The following is a 12,016-nucleotide window of genomic DNA, read 5'->3' on the forward strand; positions in this document are numbered from 1 at the left end:
GAAAATCTGGTTTCAACTAAAACTGAATTATCTCTGTTGGTCTCGCCAAAAAAAGAAGCGTTATGGATACAAGACATTTTGTTTCACTTGAAATTAATTTTTTTTATTTCAAGGAACACTCAAATCTGCACCAAGACATAAGCCACATCTGCAAACATCTCACGAACAAGTGGACACGTGGAGTCACAAATGCCTACAGTGGAGCACCCATAGGGACACTACGCTACTCAAAGAATCACACTTTCCTCTAAGGTTCACCCAGTGACATAAAGTACTTCAGAAACTCCTGTTGAATGTTTCACCTTGTAAGTTGGCTTTTGTACTCCTCATCCAGTATCTCTAACAATCCCTTAAAACTTAATTGGTATAGAAGATCATAATATGAAATATAGCAAGTGCAAATATTGGGTCTTCTATGTGTAGGAATGTAGGCCTGGTGTGATATAAGTAATTAAACATGGGAAAGGCCTCATTTCTTGGAAGACAGGAGTAGGGAGGTACACTGATTAGCATGCTGAAAACAGTATTTGCGCTAGGATAAGTAAACGGATCAGTAGGCTGGAAAAAGAACGTCTGTACTAGCCAAGATAAGGGGAAAACACACAAGGAGTCATTTACAATGGACAAGATAATCCTGGAACATAAGATGAGGTAAAGAGTAAGTTGTAAATGGATGGTGAATGGACAGAGCATGCTGTATAGGGATTGGTTCTTACAAAGTGACCACGTCAATCCCAAAACGTGTGACGTAATATATAGTAAATGCAACGTAATGTGAAAATATGTATGAAGGAAGAGGTTTACTGTGTAACTTTGGATGTGTGGTACACCCCCTATACCCATGCCCTACTGTTGAGCCTGATCAACTCAACATAGCTTTGCTGTATGCCAAATAAAGGAAACTGAGTGACAAGACTGGATTCCAAGTGAGTTCTTGGGGGAGCTGAGTGGAAGAGGTCTCAGGGGAACCCCAACACCATGCATGCCAACAACAGCACTGTATTTCAGTCAATCAGCATCATAAGATTACAAGGCACAGATCTTAATGTGCTCATTGTTGATGCACAACGGTATTCCTTAGACACCATACCACTTTAGCCTATGCCTGAACCTACAGATATATTTACAGATGTTCCTATAGCACCTGAATAACAGAGCTGAAGGATGAGACGTGTTTGTGAATAGCGGGGGAGGGGTAGGGGTGAGCTTGATGAGGTTGTTTTAAATAAACTCTAACAAAATGAATGTCAGCATTTCTTTCTTTATACACTGAGAATTTGAACTGAACCAGAGGATAGAAACACAGCAAAAACATACCTCGCCTGTATTTATGAAGGCTTTCCACATGCCAAGATTTTCACACCACCAATCTGTTCTTGCAATGTGCAACCGAAGGTCACTGTGTTCTCTCTCTATCAGAGAAATTTCATCCTTCAATTTGGAAACAATCTGGCAAGGAAAATGTAGGAATTACAACGGGTAGAAAACTGCCTATGATAACATAGCCACTACTTTCTTTGGTTATAATATTCAAGAGATGGAAAGAGTGCAGGGGAGAGGAGAGAAAAAGGACTAATCCCGTGAGACAACTCATTACAAAAAATCCCAAATCTGTACAATCTACACAGTCTAATATAGATTAGTAGAATACACTGTATCAATTAAAAGTCAACTTGCAGTGCTAAAAGAAAAACCTGAAATAGGCACAGAAAAACATGCTGAATATCGCCATTCACCAGGCTACAGGGGGCAATCAGTACAGAAATATTTTTAAAGGAACACTTTCAAGTTAAAGATTATATAAATATTGTAGGTACTCTAAATTGACAAGTTTCTCTCTTTAGGAAATACTTAACATGACTGAACATCCAGTGAATAGTTTTCATTCCTTGTGTCTTAATTATGTAACTAAGCATTCCAAGGAGTTATAATTTAATAGGCTCCAAAAAATCCAAATAGCATTAATTATATTGGAAAATATACATTTAAAAGACTTTCTTGCTTGGACATAACTCTCAAAGAGATCATCTTCTAAAAGAAAGAAATCTGTATCTTATAAATGGCAAAATGATTTGCAAATTACTGTTACAGAAGATGATTGTAAGAAAATTTGGGAACATATGTAAAAATGTGTGATTAGAAACAGTTAAGAAAACAAGTTGATATTTTCACTTCTACGAAATAGCACACAAAATCAGCTTAATTTAAAGTTCTCCTTGACCAACTTGTTCCAGGGAAGAAGTAACTTGGTGGTCACATTTATACATCTACAACAATTCTGCCTCTATATATCAAATATTTGGTCTCTTGTAAGGTGAAGGATCATTTAGAATTACAGGTATACCACTCCCTCTACAAACAGCTATCATCCTTCTTGGGACAGCAACTATATTTTCCAGGACTACCTGCATACAGATCTCTTTGCAATGACTTTATTCTGGGAACTAAGAATGTAACAGTGAAATCATGGAAAAACACAGACAACAACAAAGGATGAATAGATCCACAGAAATTGGTATGGTGCGACTACAGGTAAACAGTTGTTAACCTTACATAACAAAATACCAAGACTCTATACCACTATTGATTCAATTTTATTAAACACATATTTCAAAATGTGAACAATGCAGAAAGGCATACTGAATCTCTCTCCGTATTCTTCATTGCCATTAGGAAAAAAAAAAAAGTGTGTGCGTGCATGCATGCATGCGTAAATAAATCATAGTCTCAAGTTAAAGCTGAGATAACAAGTAATGATTCATACATGAATATAATATGTCATAATGGTTTGGTTATACAGATAGCACTGATATCAGAAGCATAACCTTAAACTGTAATGCTACTTAAATCAACAACGAGTTAAAATAGGAATAAAATTGTATATAACTATTCTCTCAAATAGCATTACAATTTTGAGTATTTTGTAGCTAACCATGTGAGTGAATGTGTTCCTATGTTTATATACACACATTTTTATTATGATTTACACTTGTGTTTTTCTTATACTTAGGGTTATATAGTAAAGAGTGTTACAGAAACAAATCTGTTGTTGCACTCAATGCTATAGCACTGTAAAGTGTGTAATATTTTGCATGAAAATTTATCATTCTATATTCTTGATGATACTTAAGCAAATAAACAGAAAATGTTTCTGTATTTCTAAAGTAACTAGATTTCCTTACCTGCATCACTAATATCTTCTCATTTTATTAAAATGCAAAGAATTGTTAAAAGCAAATTTACCTTTAAATCACTTATACTATTTGTTTACATTTTGCATTCTTCAGTCTAGTGAACGAAAATAGGACGGGTGAGTTTTACTTTCTGATTCTCAAACTAGCCCTAAACTGCAATGTTTGGGAGGCAAACAACCTGGAAGAATAATTCCAAAGACAAACAAGTGTCAAGTGGAATTTTTGAGTGGGTATTTAACTCAAAAGAAACATTTTTGTGATATTTTGTTCTGTAAAACTATGTTTGTATAAATATGAAGCCTAATTCATGTTGAGAGCGTCTTTAACTAGAAGTCCTTTTTTCTTCTCTCTGAAATCCTCCCTGTTCACCGAAAAGATCATGGAGGATTTAAAGGACCATTTTAAGTTTAGTTTAAACTTTAGCTGAATGCCCTGCTACAACCTGGTGATCAGGTTATTCAGCAAACAAACTTCACTTTCAGTCTAAAGTTTGCAGTTCACCTTTAAACTTTCATCTTTACACTGTGTGGAAACAGCCATCTGCGAAGGGGACCAAAAAACCCCACACTCTTGATTGAGTGGGCTGGACGGCTCTGTTGCGTGGTAATTAAAACTTCATATTAATACAAAGAGATAGTATTTTCACAGAATCATAGACTTTAAGGTCAGAAAGGACAATTATGATCATCTAGTCTGACCTCATGCACAATGCAGGCCACAGAATCTCACCCACCCACTCCTGTATCAAAGACCTAACCTATATCTGAGCTACTGAAGTCCTCAAATCATGGTTTAAAGACTTTAAGGTGCAGAGAATCCTCCAGCAAGTGACCTATGCCCCATGCTGCAGAGGAAGGCGAAAAACCCTCAGGGACTGTGTCAATCTGCCCTGAAGGAAAATTCCTTCCTGACCCCAAATATGGCGATCAGTTAAACCCTGAGCATGTGGGCAGAGCATAAAGCTCACGAAATCAATGGGAAAACTCCCATTGACTTAAATGGGCTTTGTGTTATGACACTATTTGATACTATTTATCAATCCTGACACATTTATGCTCATATAATTCCCTTTATGTTGCTAAATATATAGTCCTAGTTTCAAAAGTCAGACGCTGTCTCAGTTAGTCTAAATATGCCAGTAGTTTTTTCAAAACCAGGACAAACCTAAGAAGAAAAACATTCTGCCCCTTCTGCCCATCACCTCTGCTGTAATCTCTGGGTTCTGCTCCTCATCTGGTTTCCTACCTCCCTACCACTTTAATTTTTAAGTCAGCCCTAGCAGTTGCCTTTACCTGCCAGATCCTTTCATTCTGCCATGCTACTAGGTCTCAGATAATATCCTAGATTCCCTTGCTTACAACTCAGCAACATCAAAGAGCAGCTGGCTGCTCTGCTTGACAAGTGACAAGCTAGTTACTGATACCTGAGAGTCTGAGTTTGCACAGGGCTTGACTTTAAAGATAAGACCAGCAGCAGGAGAGGAACCTTAGGGGACCCTCTAGACCAGTGGTTTTCAAAAATTTTTCTGGCGACCCAGTTGAAGAAAACTGTTGATGCCTGCAACCCAACAGAGCTGAGGATGAGGGGTTTGGGGTGTGTGTGGGGGGGGGGGGCTCAGCGCTGGGGCAGAGGGTTGGGATGCAGGGGTGAGGGCTGTGGGGTAGGGCCAGGAATGAGGGGTACAGGGTGTAGGAGGAGGCTCTGGGCTGGAGCCCACAGGGGTTGGGGTGTGAGAGGGAGTCAGGGCTCTGGGCTGGGGGTGCAGGCTCTGGGACACGGCCAGGGATGAGGAGTTTGGGGTGCAGGAAGGGGCTCTGGGTTTGGGGTGAGATAAGAGCTGGAGGAAGGGATTGGGGCACAATGTTACTTCGGGTGGCTCCCTGTCAGTGGTGCAGTGGGGATGCTAAGGCAGGCTTCCTGCCTGTACTGGCACCATGGACCATGCTGCGCCCTGGAAACAGCCAGCAGCACATCGGGCTACTAGGCGAAGGCATGCAACAGTCCCACGTAGCTCTCACCTGCAGACACCCCTCCAGCTCCCACTGGCCGAGAACCATGCATGGAGCCCCATGGCCCCATCACCTAGGAGCTGGACGTGCTGCTAGCCACTTCCAGGGCGCAATACAGTGTCAGAACAAGTAGGGACTAGCTTGCCTTAGTTGGGCAGTACCACCGATGGGGCTTTCAATGGCCCAGTCAGCGGTGCTGACCAGAGCCAACGCAACCCAGTGCCTTATATTCCGCGACCCAGTACCAGGTCACAACCTGGAATTTGAAAACCACTGCTCTAGAGCAAGGGGAGGTGGGAATCTGCAAGAAGAGTCTGGAAGGTTGAGGGAAAGAATAGCGATATTTTCCAATTTATCACATTTCCTCCCCCAAAAAGCATACACCAATCACACTGCCACTCAAATTGCCCTCTCCCACCAACCAGTCACATCAGCCTTTTATTCCCACACCCTCATCACATTCACCCGGGGCCCCTCTGGACTCTCATGTAAGGGTATAAAGAGTAGAGTGGCTGCGACTTCTCACAGCTCCCTCACAATTCAAAGCCCATGATAGCTGAGAACTCCAAAAAGCAGGGTGGGTCATATCTCAAAGACCCAGTTACTATGGGGTAGGTAACCATTTGTTGTTCTTCGAGCATGTGTCCGTGTGGATCCCACATTCCTGCCAAACTTGCTGCCTCTGGAACGGTGCTGGGTACATGACAAAAGAGGAGAATGACAGCTGTCTCCTGGAATACCCGGTTTTGTGAAGGGTACTCTGGTTAAGTAGTCTGGGAAGAGGAGAAAGCTCTCTCACGCTCTTGAGGTTGATTATTAGTGTGGTTTATCATAGGGGGCTGGGGTGTACATCCCTAGTGATCACAGCATAGCCCTAGAATTGTTAAGGGAGTGGAGTGCATCATTTGTTTGGCTACTGAAGAGGTCCATCCCTTAGAAGGGCAGATCCTCTATGGTGCACTGCATCCCCTTAGTAATCCTGGATGCTTGAAACCAAAAGGCCCATCTTATGGTGACCGCCAAGGCCATGAATGTGACAGCTGTGTCCAATACATCCATAGCTGCTAGGAAGGCAGATGTTATGACCATTTGGCCCTTCTTCATGATCTTTCAGTTACTCCCTATTATCTTGCGAGATTTTTGGTAGGAAGGGGACCACTCTCTCCCAGGTGAGAAAACTATATTTCAAGAACAAGGCCTGATAGCTCACAATGCAGACCTGTAGCTAGATGGAGGACTAAGCCTTGTGCCTGAAAAGTTCCAGTTTCTGAGTGTCCTCTTTCAAGGTGCACTTAAAAAAAAAAAAAAACAAAGGCTGTAAACACCCTGTACCACTAATCCCACCAGGGACCTGGATATAGAAATGCTTCAAATCCATTTGTGAGACCTGGTACCTCTTTCAAATCCTCTTAGATGAAGACCTAACTGTAGCTGGAGTCTACCAAAGCCACTTCACCAGCTTGCACATACCTTTGTTGGTGGGGAGGGCAATTATGGCTGGGAATGAGGAGCTCAGGAGGTCAGAGTTTACAGGACTTTTCCTGGATTACCAAGGTTTCAGTGTCCCAGGTCTCAGTGATCGGGGTCAGCAAATCCTGGAGAACCATGAAGTCATCAGACACTGAAATTGAGGATGACCTACTCACCACCCCTTGTGTTTTGCCTGTATTTGTGCTATAAACAAGGAGCCTCCACTGCCTCCTGCATGGTCCCCTCCTGAATGCAGGGGAGAAACTTCACAGCTTCTTTTCAGTGAGAAAGAATGGGATGGCAAAGGTGATACTGAGTATATCTCATTGAATGGTGGCACCATAGGGTAGGGCAATCCAGTGCCAGCAGTGGTCTTGGTGTGGAGGATGTCCTGAGTGGAAATATACATTCTGCCTCCAAAACATATCTTAGCACCACGATGGAATAAGTCCTTAGTGCCAGCCTCGATGCCAGTGGCAAAGTCAGTATTGGACTATTCCTCTTCTCCAGGGCTGTCAGTGCCAGTGCATTCTGCACCTTTTGGGATTTTTCTCACTGCTGGATTCCAGCATGACGTGTCTGCTGGAGGAGACACTACCCAAGGATGGCTCCTTCTGCTCCTGTTCGGTGTTGCCATTCGCTCCAGTTCAAAAGTGATTCTCACAGACTCTATCTGGATTTACACATCTTGGACAAAAAAAGAATGGCAAGCTCTGCATCTGTCTGGAACCTGGCTCTCGCCCAAGCAGCAGTTGTGAGTGGGATTCGTCTATCACAACACAGGAAGATTTAAATAATCATGGTTTGGAGTGTGCCATTAGGTGCAGAAGTTGATGCAAAGTGCCTTACCCCACTGTACAGAGCTGTTGTCCTTTCCGAGTCCAATCAGGCCAAAGCGGATGAAAAGAATGAAGCACTAAAGACAGTGGTGAGTCAAAGACCACTGTGTTGTATCTTGCTGCCATGGGTGGCAAGAGGGAACTGAGGGAGGGTCATGGCCACTCCTCCCTTTATGCTCACAAGGAAGCATGAGATGGCACAGGGCACATGCACTGCTATTCAGAAGACTCTGCTCTTGCACACACGAGGCACATGCACAACTACAGTGGAATCCACAATGACACATAATCAAAGACAACAGTTGAGATATCCTGCATGGCAGTGCTTTTTGTTTTTAGAAGGACACTGCCAAACGCTGCTTAACATTATATTTTTGTGTGAGCTCTGCTGTTTGCTCCCAAAATAACTGAAATTAAAGAGGTCTCTCTACAGATTGCTATTTTCCATTTGCAGTCATTAATCCCTTCTTCACATTTCTGATGGCTCTGAAAGTAACAGTTGCTTTCTTCCTTGTTTACATCATTGAGGCTACAAGCACCAATTGGGGAATTAGCGTATAAATTTATTGGTGCTACAAACCTATGATGAGTTCACACATTGTTTCTATACAGATCTCACAAAGACAGTAGTTATTTGCAAAGAAAGAAAATGAACTGAGTGGCAGATTTAGATTTTTAAAAGGTAATTTAAAATCTAAAAGGTCATTTAAAATCTGCAGGTCATTCTCCTGGACTACACACATTTTTAAAGGTCAGTTAAATACATTGAAAAATTAAAGGGTTAAACTATTTATCTAATTTTTTTTAGTGTTCTCCCTTTCGGATCCTTAGAGAGATTCATTTCAACATTTTAAGAGTTGAAAGAAATGAGGGATCCATTTTTTTCAAATTAAGAATTGCTGATATTCATCCAATTTAACAGAGTTGAGGAAAGAACTTACTGAAATGTTTTGTTAATATTTCAACCAATATTTTCCTTTTGCTGTTATTAAATATAGCAGTGGCCTGATTTTCAGAGCAGCTGAGAAACTGCAGCTCCCATTGATTTCAGTGTGAACTGTGTATGCTCAGCATCTCTGAAGAAAAAATCAGACCACTTGACCTTCAACACAGCATCAGCTTCTGTTATATCCTTTCTCCTCTGTGGCCAGTGTTACTGGAACAAAATGCTAAAAAGAAAGAAAATCCTCACCAAAATAAGTCAGTAAAGGATCAGAACTAATACCTTGAATTTGAAAATACTACCCTTGGAATTTCCAGGGAGAAGGACATTTGGATTTGAATATCTATATCTGAGCCTTCCCCAGTGTGGAAAAGGTCTCGTCAGAAGGAGAACTGCTCAAGATTGTTGGAGTTTTGCAAGAATAGCTTGACTTCAAAAGACCTCCACTGTTTGGGGCCAAAATCTCACAAGAACTCAAGATTTTGACTCAGTCATAGCTGCACTACAGCACTAAATCATCTTTAAACCTGAACTTTAGCCAGATCCTAATCCAGATCCATACCAGCCCATTTCTAAAAATAATAATTTTACGGCAAATGGTGTAACATATTCTAAAGAGCAAAAAGCTAGGGTATGATTTTGGTCCCAATACTGTAGGGTTATAATTTTCACCTATCTTAGAATGACTATAGTCTGGTGAAATAATGTCCTCAGGATTCTAAATAGCTCCTCCTAACGAAATGTAGTCACTGTCTTGAATTTTTTTTTTTAAATTAAGTAAACCTATCACCATTGCGCGAGCTACAAGGCATTGTGCTCTATAACTGCAAGGCCAGCAGAGAGAGAGCAGGTTTACTGACAAATCTGATCCCCAGAGCTGCAATGCTGTTGAAGCAGCAATGAGGAAGAAGAGTATACAGAGCAGTCTTGTTGGCTTGGGTTGCTATAACAACTCAATTGGAAGAAGCAGATACAGATGTAGGGAAGAAATCATATTTGCAAAACAGAAGAGGGTAAAAACTATTGGAGAAACATTTCCAGGGTTCTAAAAGGGTACTATAAATTATGAGGAACAAGAGACATTACATTCATTTTTGAAATACTTATGGCAGTGGCTCTGATGCTCTTTTAAATTGTAAATTCTTTAGAGCAGGGACCTTGTTTTTATACCTGTCTGGAAAATAGCTAACACCCTGCTGGTATCACAGATGCAAATAAGTAAAATAAATTCAGACTGAGACTACTGAAAGCATTACCTTTTTGTCAGGTTTTGGTGAATTACATATGGAATTAAGAGCCTGTCTCTTATATTCAAGTTTGTCATTTAGCTGGCGAAGTTTATTTACAGCATAATTGGCCTGTTCATTAATTCTTGTGCTGCATTCATCAATAACTTCTTCGCAACCTTGGCTCTAGAAATAAAAATGTTAGTTATTAAGAAGTCTATGTAACTGAGGCAAAATAAGTTAAATCTGTTACCTGTTTGCTATGCATGCTTCATTATTTACACTTTACGTCTATGTACAAGTGAAACAATTAATCTCAGTATAGACCAGGGGTTCTCAAATTTCATTGCACAATAACTCTCTTCTAACAAAAGTTACTACATGACCCCAGAAGGGGGGACCGAAGTCTGAGCCCATCCCATCCCTGCCTCCCTGTGTGGAGGGGCCAAAGCCCAAGCCCCACTGCCCCAGAGGTGGGGGCAAAGCCAAAGTCCAAGGCTTCAGCTCCAGGCAGGGGCCTGTAATCTCAGCCCCACTGACCAAGGCTGAAGCCCTCAGTCTTCGTCTCCAGACAAACAACAAGGAGTCCGGTGACACCTTAAAAACTAACAGATTTATTCGGGCATAAGCTTTTGTGGGTAAAAAAAAAATCACTTCTTCAGTTCTTCAGGGTAATTTTTTTTTACCCACAAAAGTTTATGCCCAAATAAATGTGTTAGTCTTTAAAGTGCCACCGGACTCCTTGTTGTTTTTGTGGATACAGATTAACATGGCTGCTGCCTGATACTTGTCCCCAGATCGTAGGTTTGGGCTTTGGCTTCAGCCCCTGAACCAGCAAGTCTAAGCCAGCCTTGGTGAGCCAATTAAAATGGGGTCACAACCCACTTTGGGGTCCCAACCCAGTCTGAGAACCGTTGGTATAGACAAATCCTGAAATAAAAAGGCATGTGGTGCAAAAGTTATAATAGATTCTTATTTTTATTTCCACATCTGTCATGTAATGTAGCAGTAGGAAGCTGACAAAGAGCCTTATTTTCAGTTACACTAAGACCCATTTACTGGGACTTTATTGCAAGTGAGAATAAGACTCAACATCTGGAATATAAAAGCAGAATACAAATTGGTGGTTATAATCAGTATTCAAAGCCACACACGGAGTAAATACTGCAGCTCTGAATCTTGAAGACGGTCAAAATATACTGCTGCATTTTTTATAGACATCGATTTTCAAACACTGAACCAAATCAAACCTTTTCACTTCATTTATTTTTATGACTGGATTTTACTTCTGTTTTACAAGTTAATTCTTTTATCTTAAAAGTTTAAGACGACTAAATGCTGAGTACACACAAATAACCTCAAATTTCTGGTTCATTTTCTCCTAGCTATTTTAATGAATCTGTATAAGGGTAATAACCTCTGTGCCAATGCGCACGGGTGGCAAAACAACCCCACACCTTTGGGAGAGCTGTTCCACTCATACACTCTTCAATCTCACACCTACAACCTTCCCTTGCTTGCAGTGGTGTCACCATCTTGAAAAATGGGCTTGAGATCCAACAGAGACAAGCAACTAGGTTAGCTCCCCGTCAGCTGTTAACATCCTCCCTCCAAGAGGCCCAATACCCTGCCCAGGGTATATAGAACTTAGTCTGGGCCCTACGTATTTTAATTCACTCATGGCCAGATCTGATGAATGTAACTTCATGTGCAATGCAGATGGACTCTTTATGGATACTGGAAATAGAAAATAATAACCTATTGAATTCAATAAAGAATTATGTCCCCAGAAAGAATGGTTAAAACAAAAAAATAATAAAAACCACACACACTATAGAAAACATCTCATTCTCTATTAAATTCAATAGGTTTTTGGAGGAATTTCTACAGAACACCATTGTTTTCATCCTTAAGTTCTACAGGACTTTTCTATAGGGTGTGCTGTTCTGTATGCTCTGGTGGTTAGAGGTTCTGAGCTGAGATCTGATTTCTATCCCGAGCTCTGCCACTCCCCTGCTGTGAAGTTGGGCAAATAAACTTCACCTCTCTGTGCCCATTTTCTTCACATCCTCTTGTCCATGCAGATTGTAAGGTCTCTGAGCCAGAGATTCTCTCTTAGTATGTATTTGTACAGCACCTAACACAGTGAGGCCTGGCTGGTTCCTCTAAAAATGGGGTGGGCAAACTTTTTGGCCTGAGGGCCACATCTGAGCGGGGAAATTGCATACAGGTCCACGAATGTAGGGCTGAGGCAAGGGGCTGGAGTGCAGAAAGCAATGTGGGGGAGTGTGGTGTGCAGGAAGGGGCTCCCTGCCTGCCCTGGCCCTGCGCCACT

The 12,016-nt window shown here is 41.4% G+C and overlaps 1 protein-coding gene across 6 annotated transcripts in view; it reads right to left on the bottom strand.

Moving 5' to 3' along the window:
• The window catches only part of SNX25 (sorting nexin 25), a 148,740-nt gene that overhangs the window by 36,246 nt on the left and 100,478 nt on the right, over positions 1-12,016 (bottom strand). For all 6 annotated transcript variants that reach the window (XM_030564032.1, XM_030564031.1, XM_030564034.1 and 3 more), the window contains exons 10-11: positions 9,712-9,867; positions 1,318-1,449 (exon numbers count right to left, since the gene is read on the bottom strand). In XM_030564032.1, the coding sequence (XP_030419892.1) occupies positions 1,318-1,449; positions 9,712-9,867 (288 nt within the window). The remainder of the gene's footprint in view (positions 1-1,317; positions 1,450-9,711; positions 9,868-12,016) is intronic.

The sequence above is a fragment of the Gopherus evgoodei genome, chromosome 5 (genome assembly GCF_007399415.2).
Source record: "Gopherus evgoodei ecotype Sinaloan lineage chromosome 5, rGopEvg1_v1.p, whole genome shotgun sequence".
Classification (NCBI taxonomy): Eukaryota; Metazoa; Chordata; order Testudines; family Testudinidae; genus Gopherus; species Gopherus evgoodei.